Source organism: Pteronotus mesoamericanus, unplaced genomic scaffold (genome assembly GCF_021234165.1).
Source record: "Pteronotus mesoamericanus isolate MK-2021 breed Mesoamerican mustached bat unplaced genomic scaffold, CSHL_Meso_final contig_29, whole genome shotgun sequence".
Classification (NCBI taxonomy): domain Eukaryota; kingdom Metazoa; phylum Chordata; class Mammalia; order Chiroptera; family Mormoopidae; genus Pteronotus; species Pteronotus mesoamericanus.
Window position 1 is genome coordinate 5,840,823 of NW_026555123.1, and position 24,270 is coordinate 5,865,092.

A 24,270-nucleotide genomic window follows, 5' to 3' on the forward strand; every position below is an offset into this window, starting at 1 on the left:
GGCAGGCAGGGGACAAGCGGCCTCCACGAGGGGCCCGCGCAGGAGGGCGTCAGGTAGGGAGCCACGACCAGGCGCGGCTGGCGTCACGGGCTCTGTTCCACGTGTCGGATTTGAGTCTCAGTCCCGGGGAAGCCACCAAGGGTGTCGGTGCGGGGGAGCCTGCTCGCCCTGAGGCCGCGGGCGGGGAAGCAAAGGGAGTGAGGCCCGGGCAGCAGATCCCTTGGGGGTCCGCTGGTTCCGCCCAGCCAAGTTGGCCACTTGTCTTGGGGGTTGTGAATGAATATACGTTTTCCTGAAGGTAAGTTGCCATTAGTATGAAAAGTCTTAGTTAATGTAGCAGAAAGTATACATTTTGACCCAGCAATTCCACTTCAGGGTGTTTATTCTAAAGAAATAACCTTAGATGTGCGCAAAAGTGGAGCTGCTCGTGTGCGGGCATATCCCCTGCTATTTACAGTAAGACGGTGGCCAGCGGACGGTCTCGCTCTCACAAGCGGCGGGGAAGAGTCCGCCGGGCCGCGGGAGGTTTGCGCGGACCAGGAGCTCGCGTTGGCCTGGGTGCCGGGAGGAGAGACCGGGAAGGGCAGGACGGGCCGAGGGCGGGGGGCTCCTGGGAGAGGCGCCCTGCCCCTCTGCCGGGGGCGGGGCTGCTGGCCCGCGGTGAGACCGACCTTTGAGAACTAGTCCAGCGCCGGCCCCACTGGACTCCCCGCCCCCCCGCCCCCGCCACCGACGGTTGCTCTGTAGGGAAAGTGACGGCTGTCCAGCAGAGGCGCGGTGGCGTGCCGGGCGCCGTCAGCCCGTGTGCGGGGCTGCCGGGGACTGTGGGTTTCCTAGGGCGAGTGCTGCCGGAGCCGGACCACGCTGGGCGGACGGCCCTCCCTCCCCCTCCCCGCCCTCCCCCCCAACATTGTATTTATGATAAAATCGGAGCAGGAGAAGCAGCCAAACACTCTGAAGTAAATAAGAATCAGTCTTTTTTCTTCCCTCCCTCCCTCTTTCTTCCCCTTATTCACCTTTTTCCTGCTCATGTGGCCTCGCTCTTTGTGGCAGATTTTGTGCCCATGTGGCGGAAATAGGGCACATGGTCCGCACCCCCCGCCCCCACCACGGGCAGACTTCCCGCGCCCTGTGCTCCACGCTCCCCGGGGACGCTGGTGGGTGGGGGGTGGCCCCCGGCAGAGCTGCTGGCCTGGGTCCCAGGCCCCTCGCAGCCGTCCTGCTCTTGGGGCCGGGGCTGAGTGACGTCGAGCTTCGCTGGTTCCCTGAAGGTTCCGTTGCCCTGTCCCTGTGACTGGCGGGGACATCCCTGGAGGAGCGTGCGTGTGGCTCCGTGGGGCGGCCGCTGTCCTGTGGCGTTACAGGACTTCCAGGGGAGTCACTGACGCTCGCTGCGCTCTCTAAGACAGCAACTTCTCCCGAGGCGCCGCCGTCCTACCTGCCTCCCAGGTCCAGGCTCGAAGCCGTGGGTGCCTCCTGAGCGCCGTGCGTGGGCCCCCAAACGCTCTGTCAGCTCTGAGGACGCAGTTCAATCATCCGGGGCTTGAAAAACTATTGTGGGCTCGTGGAAGACGTACTTAGGTTTCACCTGGCTCTCCAAGTTCTGAAAACGAGCACACGCGCGCGATTCTGTCCGTGTCGCCCTGAGTCCTGGGGTAAGCGTGTGCCTGTCACGCACTCGAGCGTGGCCGAGTGCTGCCCTCAGAAACAACATGCGTGCCGTCGACGACCTGCCAGCGGGTCTGCGTCTGCATTCCTGGTAGCCTACCCTCCGCCCACCTGGGGAGCCTGGCTTTTCAAAGGTGTAAAACCTGCATTCCCAGGGCGCAGCCGGCACGGCCCGCGCCGGGGGAGGGGCACGTGGCCCCAGGGTCCGTCTCCGGGCGGATGGTGGCTTCCTTCCCAGTTACCTGTCCGTTGAAAGTAGGAGATAGGAGCACGTCGTTTGCTTTGTCCTCGCAAACTGTCCCCCCGCTAACGCCCCTGTCCCTGCCCCCCCAGCCGCGAGATGGAGAATAAAGAGACGCTGCGGGGGCTGCACAAGATGGACGACCGCCCCGAGGAGCGGACGATCCGCGAGAAGCTCAAGGCCACCTGCATGCCGGCCTGGCGGCACGAGTGGCTGGAGCGGAGGAGCCGCCGGGGCCCTGTGGTGAGTGCGGGCCGGGGGGCGGGGGCCCCGCCGACCTCACGGGGTGGGCGCGCCACACGGGCCGGGGGCGGGGGCCAGGGGCGCAGGGCCACGCTGCCTCTGCTCTCGGCCTCTCCCCGGAGGGCCGCGCGGGGCTGAAGGCTTTAGACGCAAAGGCCGGTTTCCAAGTCTTACCTTGATGTTTTATCGCGAAGGTCGGCTCCAAGGACCTTACTTCCAGGAGTCCCTCAGGAAGTCAGAAATAATCCAGTAGGCACAGGGGTTTGAGGCGGACTGAGCAGGTGCCGGGCCTGAGGACGGCAGCCTGACCCCAGGGGAGGAGAAGCGGCTCGCTCCACCCGCGGCCCCCGGAGACGTGCGGGTCGGCTGTGCGCCCCCGCGGCCAACCAGCCAGGGTCTCGTGCTGGTGGCGGGCCTGGCCCTCGGTCTGTGGAAAACGCAGCATCTGTGCCGCGCAGCACAGCGAGCGCAGCGGGCCTGCCTGTCAGGCCGCGAAAGGGGCCTCCTCCCGCTCGCAGAGGGAGGGGCGGGGCTGGGGCGCAGGGACCCCGGCCGGCGGGCGCCACGCATGTGTGCTTGGTCCCTCTACACGGAGGCAACCGTTGCGGGTGCATCGGTGTGTGTGTGCACGTGTGGGGGGCAAGGGGACGTGCACACAACCGCAGAAGCCAGCGAGCCCCCGAATGGCACCCTGGCCAAACCGCTGCCCAGCACCCTTCATCCCACACGCCGGCATCAGTGTCAAGATGAATAAAAGTAAAAATTGCGATCCTCAGTCACACCCGTGCATTCCCAATGCTCAGGACCCCGCGTGACAGGTGGCCCCATAGTGGGGCAGTCGGTGCTCCTGCCGTCTCAGGAAGCCCCACGAGACGTCACGCGCTGACCCCCGCAGGCCCAGGCGGCCCTCGCCCTGGGCCGCCCGCCCCGCCCCGGCTGTGACCCGTGCGGCCCATCGGGGCTGCAACTGCTCGTCCTTTCTATCCGGCCCTTCGGCGCCGCCCCTCGCCCACGGCCCTTCCCTTTCCAGCAAAGTCTCCAGCTCCTGCCCCCCCCCCCCGCCCCGGTTAGTCCTCCCCAGTCCAGCTGCCCTGTCAGAGGGTGGAGAGGACACATCCAGGGTGGTTTAGGAAAGAGCAAGTCCCGCCCCGGCTGGTGCGGCTCAGTGGACTGAGCACCGGCCTGCGAGCCAAAGGGGCCGCCCACTCAACGATCCCGTCGGGCGCAGGCCTGGGGTGCGGGCCAGGGCCCAGCAGGGGGCGCGGGAGAGGCAGCCCCACAGGGATGTTTCTCCCCCTCCCTTTCCCTCTCTCTAACAATAAATAAATAAAATATTTTTAAAGAGAGAGAACTCCTATTAAAAACAAGAAAGTTCTGCCAAAACATTTCACAGAAGGTGGCAGCTTCCTACCCACTTAACACGAGAAGGGTTTGGAGCAGGTAGAGCCGTCCTGATGTGTGGGAGCTGCTTATGGCGCCCCGGGAGCCAGTGGGGAGCCCAGTTCTTTCCAGAGCGTCCCAGAGCAGAAATCACAGCTTTTTAAAGAGAAGCCAACCACGTACCCTTTATTACGTACGGACCAGACTCTGTTCTTCCTTGCGGTCCCTTGTCCGGTGAGGAGGGGCGAGGTCCCTCTCCTGCCTCTACCTCCTCAGCTGCAGACTCTTGCCCTTCTTGCCTGGGGATGTCCATCTGCCCTGGGGTCTGTCACACGAGGGGGTGTCAGCAGCTCCATCTGCGGAGAGACGACTTGTGCCTGACAGACAGACATGAAGCGAGGCGTGGCTCCCCCGGCAGGTGCCAGGCGTGTGGGGCTGCAGGAGTTGGGGCTGCAGGAGTTGGGGCTGCCCCGTGGCAGGCCGGCGCTGGACCGAACCTTAGGGGGCAGCGTGTTTTCGCTGGGTGGCGGCAGGCTCTTGGGGGCCGCGGGCTGGGCAGCCACGTGGTCAGAGCCCATCTGGGGGACGGGGAGGTGTGTGGTGGGCGCCGGCCAGGCTGGCAGAACCGCGGGGTTGGAGCATGCGGAGGCCACAGCATGCTCAGCCCTCTGCTCGCAGCTGGACTGGGCCTGAAAGCCCCGGCGTTACGAGCAGCAGGTTTGCCAGCTGCGTCTGCGCCTCAGAGGCGGGTCTCTCAGCTTCTCGTGTCTTTGATGCTTCTGACGTACGTGTCCAAACGGCCTATTGCACTGTAACGTGGCCCCAAAAGAAGCACACGCGGTTCCCATCGCGCAGTCAGACGGTTCGATCCCCCTGGGCCCAGCAGTGCTTACACGGCCTGTGTTGGTTAATGCGAATGAAAAAGAAAACACGCCCTCAGTCTGGTTGAGTAAATCAGCTGTGGACCTTGTAAGTGCTTATCTTTCGCGTTCGTGTACTAAGCTTTGCTGATTTTGAACGCTGAGTAACTCGCGATGCGGAATTGGAGGTAACGCCAAGTTCCCACAGCGCGTGTGGCAGCATTCGAACCAGTGGAGGCAGCTTCGGGAGTGAAATCTGTGCGGGCAAAACAGTGGCATTTATGGCTTAAAAGATGCTAAATACAAGTTGGTGTGTTGTCTGTCAAGTTTGTTTGATGTCATATAACAGCTCCCCGAGTTCCAATGCGGTTCTTTTGTATGTTTTTAAGTAATCCATGTGTTGGTGTTGAATTCAGGTGGTAAAACCGATCCCTGTTAAAGGAGACGGATCTGAGATGAACAGCCTCGCGGCCGAGTCGCAAGGAGAAGGCCAGACGAGCCCCGCGGCCCCGGCCCCCAAAGGCCGCCGCAGCCCGTCCCCCAGTGGCTCGCCGTCGGGGCGCACGGCGAAGTCGGAGTCCCCCGGAGTGAGGAGGAAAAGGGTCTCCCCGGTGCCGGTAAGTTAACGTGCCAACACGTGAGTTACGCTTCTCCGTCCTGTAGACGGTCGGCTGGGCGCCTGTCAGCGGCTGTTCTTGCTGCGCAGCCCGCACCCCGCGAGGGCGGCAGCAGGGCGGTCCCAGGACCCTCTGCTGGGCCCCTCAGGTCAGAGCTCCTTTTGAGATGAAGCCAAGGCGCCCTGTGCTCCGCGCCTGTCGGTGTTGCCGGGGAGGCGGGGCTGGGAGCGCCGCTGCTGGTGCCCGTGCCGGGGTTAAAGCTGCCGGGACGCCCAGCAGGCAGTGTCCTTAAGGTGAAGTCTCGCCAAGGAAACCAGTGGAAGTGCTTTGTCACCCAGGTTAAAATTTGAGATTTTAAGCAAAAACTAGAATTTTGGGAAACTCCTTCCACCACTGTGAGCTTGTCAGCGTCCCGAAACCTAGATTTTTAACATGAGATCGCAGATGTCACTGAACTAGCCTCCGTCCTCGCCCGCTGCACAGTGAGCGCCGGCCCTTGGAAGAGCCGCCTCGCGCCGGGAGCCAGGATCCCCCGCGGCCCGGACAGGGCGGCGGCGCGGCGCCCTGGGGCAGAGGTCCGGCCGGGCGAGTGAGCCCTGCTGGGGCCTGCCCGGGCCGCGGGGGCTGCCGATGGGGCCGCGGGTTCCATTACAGCCCCGCCCCCCCGCCTCAGGAACCGCCTCTTTGGTGTGACGTCAGAAAAGAGCATTCACACAGCGTAGCCGGAGCCTCGTACCCCGCTGGCCGTGTGCAGACGCGGCCATGAGAGCCCTGCTGCGTTCTGCGTGGAGCCAAATGCCTCCGAGGTTTGCGGAAAGACCGGGCCGCTTATGTGAGAGAAGTTGCCCCGTCTGTCCGAGCTGGAAGCGCAAAGGGGACAGAGACCCAGCGGCGACGGGCCCTGCTCGGATGGGAGGCTGTCAAAGCATGTGAACCCTCCCGAAAGCGAGCTGTAAGGGAGAGCCTTTCCAGCAAAGCCAAAGGCAGCCACGGTGCTTATTAGCTGTACGTTGGCACACCTGGGAGGTAGCTACTTTTTAACTCAAATAAGGTCCATCATGTGTGAGCTCTGGAGTTCACATGCCAGGCGGGCTCGGTGGCTACGCCCGCTCCCGTAGCGCCCCCTGCAGCCGCCGCCGTGCGACTCCGGGCACCTGCCCCTCAAAGCAAGTGGGGACAGGTCTGCGCCGGAGGCAGTGGAGCAGGCGAGGGCGGGGCTCCCTCCCAGGCCTCGCGGGAACTGGCCCTGCCGGCCCCTCGACCGTGGACTGGTCGTCTCGGAAACTGTGAGACAAAAAATGTCTGTTAAGCCAAAAAAAACAAACAACAGTAAAAAGGCCGGGTCCCCGCACAGAGGCTCTAACCAGGCCGGCGCGCCCATCCTGCGCGTCGGCGCCCAAAGCCCCAACACGCCCAGAGCTGCGGGCCGTGCAGCGCTCGGGCGCCGCCGTCAGATCTGCGCAGGCGCGCACGGAGGCGCCCGCCCCCGCCCCCGCCCCACCCCCTCCGGGGCGGACACCCCTCACTCTTCGCAGCAGCTGCATAGCATTTTATTATCTGGGAATATCATGGTTTATTTCGTGAACTACACACCAGCGGACAGTTACACTCCATATAGACTTTTCATTACCAAAACAAGGTGCAAAAATACGTACACGTTATTTTGCACGTCTACGAGCATATCCATAGTCTGAATGCTTAGCAGATGAAAGGACAAGTGTATGTATATTTGTTTTGGGGTGTTTTGTTACTTTGAAGTAACTGCCTGTTAAAAACGAACGGCTCTATGGAAATGTAGTTTGCACGCCACACGACTGGCCTGCGTAAGTCGCACTGTCCTTGGGCTGGGGTGTTTCACAGAGTTGTCCCCGTCACCCCAGCAAGCGTTGGCCGCTTTCGTTACCCCAGGACAGCGCCTCCCGCCAGCCGCCGTCTCTTCGCAGCCCCTGGCGCCGCCCGCCTGCCCCGGCCTCCCGTAGTCGCAGAACCGGCCTGGCCTGCGGGTGTTCCCGGCGTGTTTGCCCGTCGGCGGCCGGACGTGCGGCTGTTGCCCCTCCGGCAAAGGCGCCCAGCGCCGCCGTGGACCCTTGTGCAGACGTGTCCCTCCGTTTCTCTCGGGGCCGAACGGAGGAGCTGGGCTTCCGAGTCGCGAGGCCTCCAAGAGCCTCCGCACGTCTCCGTTCCCACCAGCACTTCTCGCCTCTGACTGGCCGGGAGGCCCCAGAGGGAACGGCCGGGAATTTCCCTGTGGCCCCGATAGAACGGCCGAGTCCCGGGGAGCCGTGGAGCGGCGCGGCCACCCAGCCCCGAGAGTGCCCGTCATCCCTGGGGGCGGGGGCGGGGCTCGGGCGGGAAGCGCCGCCCGCCAGGGGCCGCTGGTGAGGCACTGGCCCCGGAAGCCCACGCCTCACGCGCGAGCGGGCACTGGCGTTTCGGTTTGGTAGAAACAAGTGATTTTGCCGGTGTGCGAGGTGACCGTCTTGTGCTTTTTCTTTTGGTTTACATAGTATTTTTCAAAGAACTCAACTATTTATAACGTATAACGTTAGCACGTGGTTGCCTCCCCCGGCCAAAGAGTTGTCACTGGCTGTGGGCAACTGCGGTTTTGGAAGTTCACGCGCGATGAGCACGAGACACGGAGGCATCCGCAGAACACGCCGCGTCCCGTCCCGTCCCGTGGGGGGCATTTTTTGCAGACGCCGAGGCGCCGCGCGCGCTCTGCCGCGGCCTCCCCGGGCGGCGGCCTCTGCTCGAGCCACGAGCGCGCTCCGACCCCGCTGTTGTGCAGTTTCAGGGCGGGAGGACCACGCCCCCGCGGAGAGCGCCCTCTCCCGACGGCTTCTCCCCGTACAGCCCCGAGGAGACGGGCCGCCGGGTCAACAAGGTGATGCGCGCGCGGCTCTACCTGCTGCAGCAGATCGGCCCCAACTCCTTCCTCGTGGGCGGCGACAGCCCCGACAACAAGTACCGGGTGTTCATCGGGCCGCAGGTAGGGGCGCGCGGCGGCTGCGGGCGGTGCGAGCCCAGAGTCCCCCACGTGGCACGCGAGAGTCAGTAAAGTGACTTCAAAGCATATTTTGGAGCTATGTTTAATGTATTTATAAAAGTTTTTACTGAGATCTAATGTACTTTAGAGTACGAATTTGACCCTTTTAATAAATTCACCAAACTAAGGGGTTAATTTGTGGAGATACCTGTAGGCTTTCTTGCATATTGATCACTGGGCACGGTAGCCGAACGAACTTGGAAACGTCTTTAAAGAGCGGTCGATGGGGCGCCGGGGCCGTCGCCCACCGTGCTTGTGTCGTTCGCGCCTCAGAACTGCAGCTGCGGCCGCGGGGCCTTCTGCATCCACCTGCTGTTCGTGATGCTGCGCGTGTTTCAGCTGGAGCCTTCGGACCCGATGCTGTGGAGAAAGACTTTAAAGAATTTTGAGGTAATTTTAAGTAAATCCTTTAGAGTAAAATTGTCAACGCCTTTTTTTTGGCGTATTTCTAAAACTTTTCTATGAGCGCTCAACTTAAATACGCACAGCGGTCCTTTCGAAGGCGGGGGGCGGTCGGGAGCCCGCCGGGGCGTGCTTCTTCTAGACGGAGGACAGGAGGCCCCGGCTGGCTGTGCACGCCGGTCCCCAGGGAGCTGTGCGCGTTTTTAGCTTTGAAGCGCTAACGTCCGCTTCGTGAAAAACTCCTGAAAGCAGAGGCACACGATGTGACCTCTGCGCGCGTGCCACGCCCCTGTCTCTTCCGGCGCCAGGTGGAGAGCCTGTTCCAGAGGTACCACAGCCGGCGCAGCTCCCGGATCAAAGCCCCGTCCCGCAGCACCATCCAGAAGTTCGTGTCCCGCATGTCGAACTCACACGCGTCCTCGTCGCCCAGCACGTCCACCTCCAGCTCGGAAAACAGGTGGGCGTTTTTTTGGGAATTAAAGGCATGAACCCAGGGGCGCTTTTTAATTTCAGGTGTCATTTTTTGTACTTACTTGTTAAGTTGCTCTAAAAAGTCTTGCCTCTTGGCTTTCGAGTTAAACGCAAGGGTAAAAGTTACTAAAGGTCAGATGGGTGCATGTGTGTGGATGTGGATGTGTGTGTGTGGATGTACACGCAGACACACACATGGGTAGGGACATTTTGCCCTGAAAACTACAGTGTTGAAAGTGGCACCTTAAATGGCAGGTGAGAGCCAAAGTCTGTGTCATAGGAAAAGTGGTGCAGGTGGCAAATAGCCAGTGGCCGCGGTGCACCAGTCACTCCTGCATGTCGGGCACCCAGCGTGGGGCACAGCCGCCCCGACAGTGGCCTCTTGGGGAGGCGGCGTCACTGCTCTGCAGGTGAGGAGCAGAGGCCGTGCAGAGAAGGGGTGACGCCACCGCTGCTTCATAGGTGACTCTCGGGCCCTCAGCAGGGCCCGCTTCCCCGAGAGGACACAGGCCTGCTCCTCTGCACAGACAGGCAGTCACGGTCCGAGGGACGCTGCGGGCGCGTGCCATCGGGGGCGCGTCCCCAACCTCCGTCCCCAAGCTGCCGACGGATGGCCCACCGTGCACGACGTGCAGGGGGTCGGCTTCGGCCCCGGGGCCCTGGCCTGTCCTCGGAGCCCTGCGGCCTCGGCGTGGCTGCCCCTGGGGGGTGGGGCCCGCTTCCCTCCTCCCACCCGAGGTGAAAGGCAGCACCTCCCACGCATGGGCGGGTCGCGGTCTGGGGGCATCGCTGGTTCGCTGGGTTCGTATATCGGGGGAACCATGCCATGGTCATCACCTCCACGTGCTGAGGGCAACTGAGGGTGTCGGTGCCTTGTGTTACGTCTCGATTTTTAGAAAAAGACATGCATCTGGGTATCCGATTGCATTGTGTTAGTTTTGATGTATTTTTGTTTTAAGAAACAACGAAAAACCGAATTGGGACAAATTACATACAAAAAATGATGACCAAAAAAATAAACCCTGCAAACAGGGACCTGGGGTGCCAGTACCTACCTGGTAAAGAGCATAGGAAGAATATTAATGGCGGAATTTCAGGGCTAACACATGTGAACGGTGTTTGGTCAGCCTAACAGCTAGGGAAACTGGCATTTTTAAAAAGGTGCCACATTTATTTACAGAAGTAGCGGGGGCTTTTGTAACGAGTTCCGTTCTTGGGAGGCTACGCATGTTTCACTATATGTAAAGTGGCTTTTTAAGATGTTTGTATGCGTTGATCCAGTCAATGTACTTTCTTAAGAGAAAGTCGTACCCTGAGAAGCGCTCAGGCTCACAGAGCGGCAGGGACAACTGAGACGCCCAGCGAGCGGGCACGCGGGCAGAGCGCGCTCGCCTTCTGATGAGCTCGCGCAGCCGCAAGCTGCGCTCAGAAGAACGTCGAGTGCCTGAGGCGTCCCACATGGGCTCGGGAGCTTGGGGGTCCCTGCCAGCCTCGGCCCTGCGGCGGGTGGCGCCTTGTGCTGCTGCCGAGTTGCGTCCTGCAGCAGCCTGTTCCTTCCGAAGGGGCGCGGGCAGGGCTCAGGGCTGCCCCCTCTCTAATCTGGAGTTCAGACGTGGGCTTGTGGTCACGGCAGGGAAGGCCAATGTGTCCCCAGGATGTGCAGAGCCTTGGGACGTGGCCCTGAGGCAGGGCCGCGGTGGAATGACGGGAGACACAGGCGTCGCGTGTCAGATGCTCCCAACAAGAGCGTCTCGCGCTCCCGTCCTTGGAAGCCATGGCGCGTGCGGTGTAGGTGGGCCCGTTGCCCGCCCGCCTGGTGCCAACCGTTGTCCTGTGCGTCACGTGCAGCATGAAGGACGAGGAGGAGCAGCTGTGTCCCATCTGCCTGCTGGGCATGCTGGACGAGGAGAGCCTGACCGTGTGTGAGGACGGCTGCCGGAACAAGCTGCACCACCACTGCATGTCCATCTGTAGGTGCCGGCCCCTCGCCCGGGGCTGTGGGTGGGGGTGTGCGCCTGGGTGTCCCCTGTGCCCGCAGCAGCTCCCTCCCTGGGGGGACGCGGCGGGTCGTGCGCGGGACCTGGAGGACTGGCTGCTGCCCGCCTGCCCAGGAGCCCCGAGCCCCCGTCCGCACGCGAGCCCCGCCCTTGCTGGGGTGGACAGTCACTGCGTGTGACGCGGCCGTCTTCTCTCCCCAGGGGCCGAAGAGTGTAGAAGGAACAGAGAGCCGTTGATATGCCCGCTCTGTCGGTCTAAGTGGAGATCCCATGACTTCTACAGGTAACGGTCTTGCATGAGTGACGCGCAGACGTTGGGTGCAGCGTGGAAGCGTCCTTGCCGTGTTGCTCGGGTCCCTGGGGTGCTCATAGCAGGCCTTGCTGGTTTTTTGTTCAGCCACGAGCTGTCGAGCCCTGCGGACGCCCCGTCGCCCCTGCGGGCTGCCGTGCCGCAGCCCTCGGCGGGCCTGCAACGCAGGACGCAGGAAAGCAGCTTCAGCCTGACACACCACGGGGCTCAGCAGGTCCCGCCCGCGCACAGGGACACGGCAGAGCCGTGGATCCAGGTAAGCGGCCCACGCCCCACGTCTGAGGAGGCAGGTGCCTCCCCGCTGCGTGCGTGTGGGGAGGCGCTCCAGCCCCGCCCGCGCCTGACACTTGCGCCAGGGAAGTTCCCGCACGGTGCACAGGCTGCCCATCGCGGAGCCTGGACCTCCCACAGCCCCAAGTGACTCTCTGGCCGACGGACGGGCGGACGGTGCCCAGACGCAGACACCACAGCAACGTGGGGGCTGGCACAGCTCGCAGGCTTCGTGCCCGTCCCGCGCAGACCGTGCCGTTTCCCTCGCTTGGGGCCGTGTGAACGCGGCCTCTCCCTCCCGCGTCCCCTGGCCCCGAGGCTGCCATGCTGAGTGCGGGTCCGGAGCCAACGCGGACGTGTTGGCCTGGGGCACCTGGTCGTGGGCACTCGCCGTTGTCGGGTGGTTTCCCTTCCTTGACGACCTCTCCTACCGCGCCCTGTCCCCGGCGAACCGGAGCGCCCGGCGCCGGCCTTTCAGCGCCTGGCGTTGTGAGCGGAGCTGAGCCACGCAGTGCCCCAGCCGCGCCGGGGGCCTCGTGCTCCTCACACCCTCAGCCACGCACGGCCCGCGGCTCATCGCTGAGCTTTGCCTCCCGGGGCTGGGTCCCCTTTTCCACTTCGTGTCCTTCGGCTTTGGGTTCTCGTTTCTCACCGTGTTCACAATCTGTTACGAATCGAATGCCATTTGCAAACTTAACGAGTTTGCCCTTTTTTATCAGCTCATCAGTGGCGTTTAGCACAGGCCCCCCCCCCCCGATGGGCCCCCCGCTGCTCCCAGGGCCTCCCCGAGGCATCGGACGCCAGCCCTGCGGGGCTGCGGCCTCTGGGTCCTGCCGGAGCTCCAGGCCGGGCTGGGCTGGCGCTTCGTGAGGACCACGCGGTCAGACAGGGTCGAGGCTCCGAGCCCGGGCGCCGCCTGAGTTCGTGGGGGTCGGGCGGGTTCATCCTCCTTCACTGTCACTTCCTGTGGCAAACGCACCTACGAGTGTCACGGCTGGTTTTCCCCAAGTTGTTTCCTCTGCTCTAACACTCAGAGACGCTCCGTGTACGTTACGTTAGGTGCGCTCCTTCCTTTCAGCCCTGGGGTCCCGCCTGAGTGCCGCCCGTCCTGTCGGGCCCGTGGTCTGCGGCCCTGGGCGTGGCGGCCGTGGGGACGTGCGCCGCCTTAGCTGATGGGAGCACAAGCATTTTTTCTCCCGTCTTGATTGTTCCACTCTGTTAGCTGCAGCCCTACCTGTTCTGTCCAGTTTTTTGCCCTTTTCATACAAGACAAAACCCGAGTCGAAGTCCCCGCTGACGGCTGCTCGCTGGGAGAGCCGCGCCGCGTCCGGGCCCTTCTCGATCGCGCCCCTCTGGGCCTGGCGTCCGCGCGGGCTGACTGGCTTCGAACACAAAGTCGGGGCTCTCTGGGGACCTGCTTTGTTCTGTGGTGAACATCCGCGCATAGAAATACATCTCTGGACGGGTATCCACCTAATCCCTGTGTTCTTTCTTGATTTTGCCTGAATACACAGTAAGGGCTTTTGAGAGTTACCAGCTAAACTTAGAGTGTAAGTTCCTTCTTAATGACGTTGAAGCGGCTGGCACATCTGAAACTGCACAGTGAAGGTTTAAGCAATGCCCGGTGTCCCTTCAGTAACAGAAATCTGATCTCAGGCCAGAAGGCGCCGGGTCCGTCCATCCGCGCGACCCCGCGCATCCCCACGCATCCCCGCGCTGAGCTCACTGTGTGTGTTTGGCTGCAGGTGTTCGGGACGGAGCTGGTCGGCTGCCTCTTCTCCAGGAACTGGAGCATCAGGGAGATGGCGCTCCGGCGCCTCTCCCACGACGTCAGCGGGGCGCTGCTGCTGGCCCACGGGGAGAGCACCGGCCACTCCGGCGGCGGCGGCCCGGGCGCAGGGGCCGCCCCAGGACCAGCCGCGCCCGGCGCCCCGGCGGACGTGGTGGGGGCCTGCTGCAGCGTCCTGTCCATGGTCTGCGCCGACCCCGTGTACAAAGTGTACGTTGCTGCTTTAGTAAGTAGCTTCACTCCATAACCACGGCGTTTCGGGGCGGCTGGTGGGGTCCCATAGCTCACGGGCATCGTCGTTAAGGTCCCGGGAAACGTCGCCTGATTGAATTTCGGAAAGTCCAAATTTTGTTTTCATTTCACACCCCCAGGAAATTACAATTTTCCATTTAATCTCTTCATTTGGATTTTACTTACTGCAGCCTGTTCCTGTTTGTTACGTAAGGCAGCAATGTCTTGCTGTTCACCTCTTCATGTTTCCCTTACACGTGACCAAATTAAAAATACTTCATGAGGTGACAGCAGAGCGGTCAGTTACTCCGATTTCTTAATTTGATATTAGTAAACATGAACGAGCACTGACCCTATTTAATAAACGTTCTCGTATGGGGAGTCAGGAGTGTGCTCAGAGAGCAGGGCCCCGTGACAGGTGGTAGCTTTCCCCGCTGCCCTGTGAGAAGTTGTCTTGCACGAGTGGGACGGAGCGACGAGGAGGCTGTTGGTGATTTTGGAGGCGAGTTTGACTCCTTCCGTTCTGAGTGCAGAGCAGAGCTGAGGCCGGGGCTTCTCCGCCTCAGCCTGGAGGAGCCGGAGGCCGTCCCGTGGGCCGCAGGGCCCCATGACGCCCCCCTCCTCCCCTAGTCACGGCGGCCCCGAGAGTCACAGCGGCCCCAGCTCGGAGCCACTGCTTTAGAGTAATTCTTATCTAGTTTGCGTTTATTTTTTAACGTTTATTTTTAGAATCACCTCTTTGTTAAAATTTTTAAAAAAGACTATTTTTAGAAAGAGGGGAAGGAAGGAAGAGAGGGAGAGAAATGTCATTGTGTGGTTGCCTCTCAAGCGCCCCCTGCTGGGAACCTGGCCTGCAGCCCAGGCCTGTGCCCTGACTGGGAATCGAACCAGCGACCCTGTGGTTCACAGGCCGGAGCTCGACCCACTGAGCCGCCCCAGCCAGGGCCAGGGCTAGTTGGTTATAAAACTCATTATTTTCCCTGCTTCCACTCACAGCCTTTTTCTAATCCATCCTGCAACTACTATGCCTAATGAGTCATTTTTTTGGATCCCACCGTGCTGGTTACAAACCAGAGTTTGGAGTCAGCACTGAGTGACCGTATAGGTTACCATCCAAGCTGGGATGTTGAATAATCTGCTCATTTATTGGCACTAGCCTGGGCGACCTGGACACGCGGTCCAGGGTATGGAGACCTTGACTCAAGTCTGGGCCCCGCGCTGGCTGCCTGCGAGGCTTCCAGACGCTCGGACCTCAGCCTTCCCTCCACAGAGTGAGGACAGCGTTGGCTTCCTGGGTTGGAACGGGAGTCCCCAGCCCTAACGTCCTGTGCAGTGAACGTGCCCCAGCCGCCACCGTCCCGCCACCTCCGTGGGGACCTTGCCTGGCCGTGAGCCCGTGAGCAGCTCTGCGGCTGCAGCAGCACCTCCTGCAGGGCACGGCGGTGCGGGAAGGGCTCTGTGTTCGCTCAGAACCAGCGAACACTGAGCCCATGGGGCGAATTGGGTCCGTTCACTGGCAGAGCTCCCGCAAGCTAATACGCGTCGGGACCCATGGGGTAGACGCGCTGCTTCCCGAACGCACCGCGGGCTCCTCTCCGCGTGGCGCCGTGGGGCCCAGCACGCGCTCACTGCCTCGCTGTCGGGCTCTGTCCGCCGAGGTGCAGGGGTTCCTTAGTCGCGCGTGAGCTCCTGGAGTGTGGGGGTCCGAGCTCTGCCGCCTCCTGCCTCCACACCGTCACGCGTGCCGGCGCAGCCGAGGCAGAGGCGGGCTGGCCTCTGCGCCCTCCCCTCTTCCCCGATCCTCTCCCTCCCGTGCAGTTCCTGCCGAACCACCTGAGAGCCCTCGCAGGCCTCCTGTCGCCTCCCCTCAAGCAGCTTAGGATGCGTCACATAAAAACACAGGCTCCCACGCAGCCGCCATGCAGTCGGCAGAGGGGGACGAGGCGGGGCAGGGGGCGGTCCCGCCCCAGGAGCGGCGCCGGGCGCGGCATCGGGCCCAGGCTCCCGTGGCCGGGCGTCCGGCCGGCGCCCCGGCTCGGGCCCTCGCCGCCTGCTTGGTCGCCCAGTCGTGCCTGCTTCGGCCGTTGGGGGCTCTCTCAGGCTGGCCTGTTCTCATTTTCTTTTTAAAATAAATTTTTAGCTTTTCATTTTAAAATTAATTCAGATTACAAAGCACCGCAGGAGCCCTGGCTGGTGTGGCTCAGTGGATGGCGCACCAGCATGCGAACCAGAGGGTGGCCGGTTTGATTCCCAGTCTAGTTAAGGGCTGCAGGCCAGGTCCCCAGCTGGGGGTGCGCAAGGCACAGCCACACAGTGATGTTTGTCTTCCTCTCTTTCTCTCTCCCTTCTCCTCTAAAAATAAATAAATAAAATCTTTCAAAAAAAAAAAAGGGCCGCAGGCACGGCCCACGGAGCCCTGCCCCACCCGCCTGCTTGTTTCTGTACCTGACCGCGCCTTTGCAGCGTGGAGTCTCGTGCTGGGTATGGGCCGCGGGGTCTCCCCGCCACTCGCTCTGCCTCTCAGACTGTCTTGGGGGGGGGTGGCTCCGCGCCACCGACGCCCTCAGCGCAGCTGACCTGGCCCTCGGTCTCACCCCCAGAAAACGCTGAGGGCCATGCTGGCGTACACGCCGTGCCACAGCCTGGCGGAGCGGCTGAAGCTGCAGCGGCTGCTGCGGCCCGTGGTGGACACCATCCTGGTCAAGTGCGCCGACTCCAACAGGTGAGGCCCGGTGCCGGCCGGGGGCGCGTCGATTCCGCGAGGCCCCGGGACGGGCGGGAGGAGCCTCCCTGAGCTCGCCGTGCGGGCGCCATGGCCGCCGAGTGGCAGGCCCGTCTGGAGCGCGGCCGGCAGCGCCGCTGGCGTGCGGGCCGGTCAGGCGCCGTTGCGCTCCAGGGACTGGGCTGCACAGCACGGGGACCAGTGGGACCTTTACACCCAATTGCCGCCTTACCGGGAACACCCCTCCGCCCCCCGCAAAAAACCTGATTTTCTTATTTCCTGTGTCCTGGAATTGTACTCTAATTAGGGTAGTTCGTGTCAAATAACAGCCGTCCTCTCCCAGTTCCATATACCCCAGCATTGTCCCTAAACACTGACAAGGAACAGCAACGACCCTAATTGGAGGGTAAAGATGGGGGCAGAACGCAGTCTGGGACAGTGGCGGCGAGCACAGCCTGCTTTTGTCGGGCTCCTGGCTCTGGGTCTTCCCTCCCGGTCCCGGGGGAGGGAGGTCCCTTCTCACTGAACAGCCCTGGGAACGGGCACTGGCCGGGTCTCGTCTGCTTGTGGCCGGGCAGGCAGGCCTCCGCGGGGGAAGGTTCCCTGTCCCAGGTCGCCTCTGCTCGCCGCGCGGTCCCCCTCGGTCACGGGCGCGGTCTGGGCAGGGTCTTGGCACACGGGGGCTCAGCTTCGCCTGCCGCGCGGCCTGCGGGGTCGGCCCTCGGCTGCAGGGTCCTTGCGCGCAGCCTGTGGGCTGACAGGCTTAGCGCGGCCTCGTTGGTTGGGGAGACGAGAAACAGGAGGCAGGCGAATCGCTTGTGAAGTGCACACAGAGCTCACGGTCTTTTCAGTTCTAGCGGAAGTGTTTTCCTGAGACCTTCAGTGCTTCTGTAGCATTTACTGTGTTGCCTGCTTTCTAACGTTTTAAACTTCGGTCCTTTACCTGGTCCTTGCCAGCAATACCATAAGAAATGCTGGGAAGAGATTTTGACATTTGGACCTCATTCTGCTATGTAAGAGAGCATAAAGGGTTGGGGTAGGAAGGGTGTGTTTTCACTTCAAGAGATTTCTAGTGCAAATTCAGAAACCAAAATGCCTTGAGTCTTTTTTATTTTAACAAGATATGCTAATGAAAGTAAGCCCTTTTTCTTACCTGACTTGATGTTGAAATCAGCACTCGCTGCCTGAGAGCCAGCAGCGAATGAAGGTTCTGTCCTTACTGTAGGGGACAAGGTGAAAGGTACGAAATTGGACCCGCTAACGAGCGCGACTCTCTCTAGCGACGCGGTTAATGCAGCCGCAGGCGTAGAAAAGCAGCCGGTCTGGGGAACGTCCTCCTCCCACCCCCTCACCGGGCGTCGCTCCCTGCTCCCCTCTCGTGCGGGCTTCGTCCCGCGCCGAGTCTGACGCGCGTCCTTTCGTTCCCAGCCGCACGAGCCAGCTGTCCATCTCGACGCTGCTGGAGCTGTGCAAGGGCCAGGCCGGGGAGCTGGCGGTTGGCAGAGAAATCCTTAAAGCTGGTAATAACTTTTCCTTAAAGTTGACATAGCACGTTTTATCATTTCCATAGCAGACTATCCAGTCTCGTAATCTCTGATGCCGCAGTTACGGGATTTCAAAGTAATTTTCTAAATTGACTCTGTCGGCTCATACTAGAAATAGAACATGCATCTCAGGGAGGAACTCTTAAACGAATGCAGGCCCGAGGACTTAGGCGGCCTTCTGCCATTTGGTCGTGTTTTGGTTTGGGCTTCAGCACCGCTGTGTTTCAGTTCCTTCTTTCTGCCTTCCTTTCCGTAGGGTCCATCGGCATCGGTGGTGTCGACTATGTCTTAAGTTGCATCCTTGGAAACCAAACCGAACCAAACAACTGGCAAGAGCTCCTGGGCCGCCTCTGCCTGATCGACAGGCTGCTGTTGGAATTTCCTGCTGAATTTTACCCCCACATTGTCAGTGCCGATGTCTCCCCGGCTGAGCCCGTGGAAAGCAAGTACGTCTCTCCCACAGCGACTTTCCGCCCGCCCGCCCACCCCGCCACACACCCTGCCCCCACGAACGGAGCGTGTTAGGGTCACGGAAGACGCGGGAGCTGCCGAGTGTACATGCCGCTCCTGGTGTTTGACAGACACACAGACCTGAGGTCTAGGCTCGTTACTCTGATTTTTCTTTTTTGGAATGTACAAGCTGTAAATTATCACCACCTTCCTTTTATTTGTACGTGTTGTGCAGAACCTGTAACGTGTGATAACGGAATGTGCCTTCCTCGCAGGTACAAGAAGCTGCTGTCGCTCCTGGGCTTCGCGTTGCTGTGCATCGACAACCCGCACTCCATGGTGGGCAAGCTCTCCCGGAGGGTCTACCTGAGCTCCGCGAGGATGGTCACCACTGTGCCCCGGGTGTTCTCCAAGCTGCTGGAGATGCTGAGTGTGTCCAGCTCCACGCACTTCGCCAGGATGCGCCGCCGGCTGGCAGCCATCGCGGAGGAGGCGGACATCGCCGAGGCCTTGGCCCTGGGCGGCGAGGACCCTCTGGACGGCCGGCAGGACGGCTTTCCGCCGGCGTCCGGCCCGAACAGCTCCCCGGAGACCGCGGAGGGCAGCCCCGCGGAGCACGCAGACCTTGCGGAGCGAGCTGGGAGGGGGCTGCAGGCTGCGAGGCTGAGCGCCAGCTCGGAGGACGTTTCCGACAGGCTGGCCGGCCTCGCCGTGGGGCTCCCGGGCTCGGTGACGACGGAGCAGCCGAAGCCCGTGGTGCAGACCAAGGGCAGGCCCCACAGCCAGTGCCTGAACTCGTCCCCCCTCCCGCTCCATTCCCAGTTCGCGCCCGCAGCCCAGGCGCCCCCGTCTTCCTCAGCGCCCGCCGCGCCCACCGGCACGGACGGCTCCAGGCACCGGCCTCAGGGATTCGCTCCCTGCAAAGCTCCTGCATCCCCGCAAACGCAGCGCAAGTTTTCCCTGCCGTTCCAGCGACACTGCTCCGAAAGCAGAGAGGCAGACAAGCTCTCCCCGATCTTCACTCAGTGCAGACCCCCGCCCTCCGGCACCGTCCACAGGCCGCGGCCCTCTCGGCCGCCCCCGGGCGGTCCCGGCAGGCAGGGGGCCGCCTCGCAGCACAGCCTGACCCTCGACCTGTGCAGCCCGTGCCGGTGTGAGGACAGCGGCGGCAGCAGCGGCAGCAGCCACGCCCTCATCCCCAGCGACAAGACAGTGTTCACCCCCATCGAGGACAGGAGCAGGCTGGACGCCAACCCAGAGCTCAGCTCCAGCGTCGAGGACCTCCTTGAGGCGTCCATGCCCTCGAGCGACAGCACCGTGACTTTCCAGTCGGAAGTGGCCGTCCTCTCCCCTGAAAAGGATGAAAGCGACGACACCTACCAAGATGACGTGACCCACAATCAGAAGTGCAAAGAAAAGCTGGAGGCAGAGGAGGAGGAGGCGCTGGCGATGGCCATGGCCATGTCCGCGTCCCAGGACGCGCTGCCCACCGTGCCGCAGCTGCAGGTGGCCGGCGGGGAGGACGTCATCATCATCCAGCAGGACGTGAGTACGGGGCCCCGGGGCCCTGCCCCAGCGCACGCCACGCAGGGCCGCGGCCTGCACGCGGGCTCGCCGTGCGGGGTGGGCTTCCACGTGGAACCACACAGCGTGCGGGTCGCTGTTCAGGCAGAAACGCCCCTGCCTGTTTCAGAGGCGGTTCCGGTTGGGACACTTCCGTGCGGGTCCCTTCCGCACTGGACGCCGGTCGCCGGCACTGTCCCTGGGTGGCTTGGGAAGCCAGACTGACCAAGAGTAGCATTTGGCCAGGCTAATTTCACAAACTCGTACTCTCAACGGCGCAACACAAAGATGCTTCCCTCTACCACGCAGACACCGGAGACTTTGCCCGGGCACACCAAAGCGAAACTCCCCTACCGCGAGGACGTGGAGTGGCTGAAGGGCCAGCAGATTGGCCTGGGGGCCTTTTCCTCCTGCTACCAGGCCCAGGACGTGGGGACAGGCACCTTGATGGCTGTCAAACAGGTAAGGGTCGAGTGCGGACACAAGGGACCAAAATCATACGCAGGAGACGCGAGTGTCCCTGCACGTTTATACTTTAGTTCTTTTAAGTTTTCAGAAACCTCGGTTTCGACGTAGGTGTTGCCTCTACCTCGGTCCATCTTTCCCCTCTGTGTCCTCACTTACGCATCATGAGTTCTGTGCATAAGCAACAGTGTGACTGTCACACGCAGCGTCGGACACGGGCTGCCTGGGGCTTCGTTTGTGTTTCTTACGCTCAGAAGAGGGGGGTCTCCCCGCCTCCAGCAGGGGCGCGGCGCACGTCCCCCGGGATCTCCGTGGACGGCCTCTCACAACGAGGGCGTTGGTCGGGGTGGGCTCATCGGCCTTTGGGTCGCGTGGGCTCTTCTCCCCGGACTCAGCCCCTCCCCCTATTCACTTTGCTTCACACCGTTTTGGAGGATGGGCCGGGTCGTGGTGTTTCGTTTTTCTGGGGTTTGGTGGGGAGGGGGTTGGTCATTTTCCTGATACCTCACTGCTTCTAAAGCTAGGTTCTCATTCTCTGAAAGAGTTGGGCCAGGTTTTCTGTGAGGCGTCTGCATCGCACCCGCGCGTGTAAGGCCGTCGGCAGCTGACGCAGGGGCTCGTGCGGGTGTGTCCCGTGTAGATCGGATTGTTAGTGGGGGCTGTGGCCCGACACGCGTCACAGCGCCGGGCTCTGTAAGCATGTCTGTGGGCACAGGTGACGTACGTCAGAAACACGTCGTCGGAGCAGGAGGAGGTGGTGGAAGCGCTGAGGGAAGAGATAAGGATGATGAGCCACCTGAGCCACCCCAACGTCATCAGGATGCTGGGGGCGACGTGCGAGAAGAGCAACTACAACCTCTTCATCGAGTGGATGGCAGGTGGGCCCACCTTTTACGTGACAGAAATAACGCAGGATGTTGATTGAATGTTCCAGTTGATGTTTAGGAAAAACATTTTAATGAGCACCTTTTTTTATTAAATGGTTTTAATTTCTAAAGACAAATCGTCCCAGACATGGTAGGATGGACTGTAAATATTTGGTAAATACATTCACTGAAACACAAGGCATTCATTACTTCTACCTCTTAAACTTTTTCAGTGTTTCTTTTAAAATGATTGTGTAGCACTGTTGGATAGGAATCCTTTTTTTACCTGCTAGGTGTAAGACCCGTATTTTTCCAGGTGACCCTCATTAATTGGACAGGTGTAAGAGATGATTTAAAATTGATTAACGTAGAACCTGAAAATTTACTTCAGGTGAACTAGCGCCGAAGCATGAAGTCGAACCCCATCCTCGAGGTCAGCCCGTGAGGACCGCGCTTTATTTTGTGTTTGAAGAACCGTACATCTGTTTACAAATCAGTCTTTTTGGGGGAAGTGCCGTTGACACACAGCGTGTGCAGGCGCACGGCATAGTGATTCCATATTTACGTGCCTTACGATGGGGCCACCACACAGTCATGAAGATGCCGGTGACGGTGGTCCCTGTACTGGACATCATGCCCCCGTGACGGACCCCTTTCACAGAGGGGGTCCGTCCCTCGCGTCCCTCCCGCTTTCCAAACGTCCCACAGCCTCCCTCTCCCCTGGCAACCGTCTGTATGCGTCTGTTTCTGTTGTTTTGCTGTTGGCTCATTTGGTCTGTTCCTTAGATGCCACATGGGAGGGAAGTTGTCCGGTGCTTGTCTGTCTCCGATGTGCGTTGCTGGGCGTTGATGGCCCTGCAGGTCCATCGGAGCGTCACTGACGGCGAGATTTCGGTTTTCCGGTGACCGAGTGGCCCTCCGTCGCCCTCGCCCGGTCCTCTGCCGCTGGCCGCCCGGGCTGCCTCCCCTGCTGTGCGCTGCGAACGCCGCGCCATGAGCCCGGGGCGCACGCATGTCTTTTCAAACTGTTGTTCTCTTTTTCTTCAGATAAGTACCGGGAGTGGAATTGCTGGATCATAGGTGGTTTTATTTGTTTTTGGGGGTTTTTTTTTTAGAAATCTCCATACTTTTTTACACAGCGGCTGCCCCACCTGCTCTCGCACCCCCGGCGCATGAGGCTCCCCCTTCTCCACGTCCGCGCCAGCACGTGTTTGTTGGCTTACTGACGGCGGCCATTCTGACCCGTGTCAGCTGGCCTCTGGCTGCGGTTTTGGTTTGCACCAGAGGGTTAGTGGTGTTGGGCGCTTTTTCTCATGCCCGTTGGCCTTCTGTGTGTCCTCTTTGGAGAAGTGTCTGTTCAGGTTCTCTGCCCATTTTAAATAGGGTTGTTAGGGGTTTTCTTTTTTTTCGGATTGTTTGTTTTTTTGCTGTTGTGTCGTATGAGTTCCTGGTATGTTTTGGGTCTTAACCCCTGATCAGACCTGTCATTTGTGAATGTCTTCTCCCGTTCAGTAGGTTGACTTCTTCTTTTGTTGATCGTTTCCTTTGCTCAGCAAAAGCTGCTGTTAGATGTCGTCCTGTTCATTTATTTTCTTCTTTTGTCGCCCTTCCCTGAGGAGACACATCCAAAAAAGATATTGCTAAGACTAATGTCGAAGAGTTCATGCCTGTGTTTCCTTCCAGGAGTTTTATGGTTTCAGGTCCTACGTTTCACTCTTTCATACATTTTTAGCTTATTTTTGTATATGGTGTAAAAAGTAGTCCCGGTTTCCTAACACCAGCTGTCATAGAGGCTGTCTCTTCCCTGCTGTATGTTCCTGCCTCCTTTGCTGTAGATTAATTACCAGATTAGTATGGGTTTATTTCTGGCCGTCCCACTCTGTTCCATTGATTTGTGTGTCTGTTTTTTGTGCCGATACCATTCTGTTTTCATTATTACAGCTTTATAGTATAGTCTTTAAATCAGCAACCATCCTTCTCCAGTATGCCTTGTTCATCTTTCTCAAGATTGCTTTGGCTATTCAGGATCTTCTGTGGTTCTGTGTGAACTTTACGATTGTTTGTTCTAGTTCTGAGGAGAACACCATTGGTCTTTCGATAGGGATGGCATCGAATCTGTATATCACTATGGGTAGTCTGGATATTTTAATGATATTAATTCTTCCAGCCCATGAACGTGGTATATCCTTCCATTTATGAATCCTCTTCAGCTTCTTCCATGTCTTAGACTTTTCAGAGGGTGGGTCTTTCACCTCCTTGGTTAAATTTATTTCTTATTCTTTGTGATGCAGTCGTAAATGGGATTGTTTTCATCATGTCTCAAGACTTTTTTTTATTTTCTCTTTGATTTTTTTTCATTATCCTATTGTTTAGTAGAGTGATGTTTAGTCTGTTTTTTCTAGTGTTGTTCTTATCATTGATTTCCAGTTTCACAGCATTGTGGTCAGAGAAGGTGCTTGCTGTGATCCCAGTCTTCTTAAATTTACTGAGACTTGTTTCGTGGCCTTACATGTGGTCTGTCCTGGCAAATCTTCCATGTGCACTTGAAAAGAATGGACCTTCTCCTTCTTTTGGATGAAACGCTTTGAAAACATGTGGGCTAATATGTCATTTAAGGCCACTGCTTCTCTGTCGATCTTCTGTCGAGGTGATTTATCCATTGATGTAAGTGGGTTATTAAAGTCCCCTCCTACTTTTTTATTATTTTTTAAAATTTATTATTAATCCTCACCTGAGGGAATGTTACTGATTTTAGAGAGAAGGGGGTGGAAAGAAATAGTGGTGTGAAAGAGAAACACCCATTGGTTGCCGCGCATGCGCACCTGGACCGGGGACTCGAACCCGTGGCCTTTGGGTGTGCGAGGCGACGCCCCTGCCCGCCGAGCGCTCGGCCAGGCCCGGTCACCGCGTTGCCATTGGCCTCGGCCTTTGTGTCCATTAACAGTCGCGTTCTGTGCGCAGGCGCCCGGGGTGGGGCATGTGGATGTTCACCTCCGCTCAGCCCCCTTCTTCGATTAGGCCTTTCCCGTTAGGCAGTGTCCTTCTTGGCCGCATTACAGTCTTTGTTTTCACACCTGTTCTGTCCGTAGAAATGTTGCTATTCCAGCTTTCGTTTCATCTCCACTTGCAGGAGCT

The 24,270-nt window shown here is 59.9% G+C and overlaps 1 protein-coding gene across 1 annotated transcript in view; it reads left to right on the plus strand.

The window, feature by feature from the left end:
• Window positions 1-24,270, plus strand: part of MAP3K1 (mitogen-activated protein kinase kinase kinase 1) — a 57,384-nt gene that overhangs the window by 26,442 nt on the left and 6,672 nt on the right. The window contains exons 2-16 of the mRNA XM_054575350.1: window positions 2,002-2,152; window positions 4,809-5,009; window positions 7,798-7,998; window positions 8,329-8,445; window positions 8,766-8,914; window positions 10,777-10,898; window positions 11,127-11,208; window positions 11,323-11,491; window positions 13,251-13,520; window positions 16,126-16,247; window positions 17,676-17,767; window positions 18,048-18,237; window positions 18,517-19,786; window positions 20,114-20,266; window positions 20,985-21,147. Of these exons, the coding sequence (XP_054431325.1) occupies window positions 2,002-2,152; window positions 4,809-5,009; window positions 7,798-7,998; window positions 8,329-8,445; window positions 8,766-8,914; window positions 10,777-10,898; window positions 11,127-11,208; window positions 11,323-11,491; window positions 13,251-13,520; window positions 16,126-16,247; window positions 17,676-17,767; window positions 18,048-18,237; window positions 18,517-19,786; window positions 20,114-20,266; window positions 20,985-21,147 (3,452 nt within the window). The remainder of the gene's footprint in view (window positions 1-2,001; window positions 2,153-4,808; window positions 5,010-7,797; window positions 7,999-8,328; window positions 8,446-8,765; window positions 8,915-10,776; window positions 10,899-11,126; window positions 11,209-11,322; window positions 11,492-13,250; window positions 13,521-16,125; window positions 16,248-17,675; window positions 17,768-18,047; window positions 18,238-18,516; window positions 19,787-20,113; window positions 20,267-20,984; window positions 21,148-24,270) is intronic.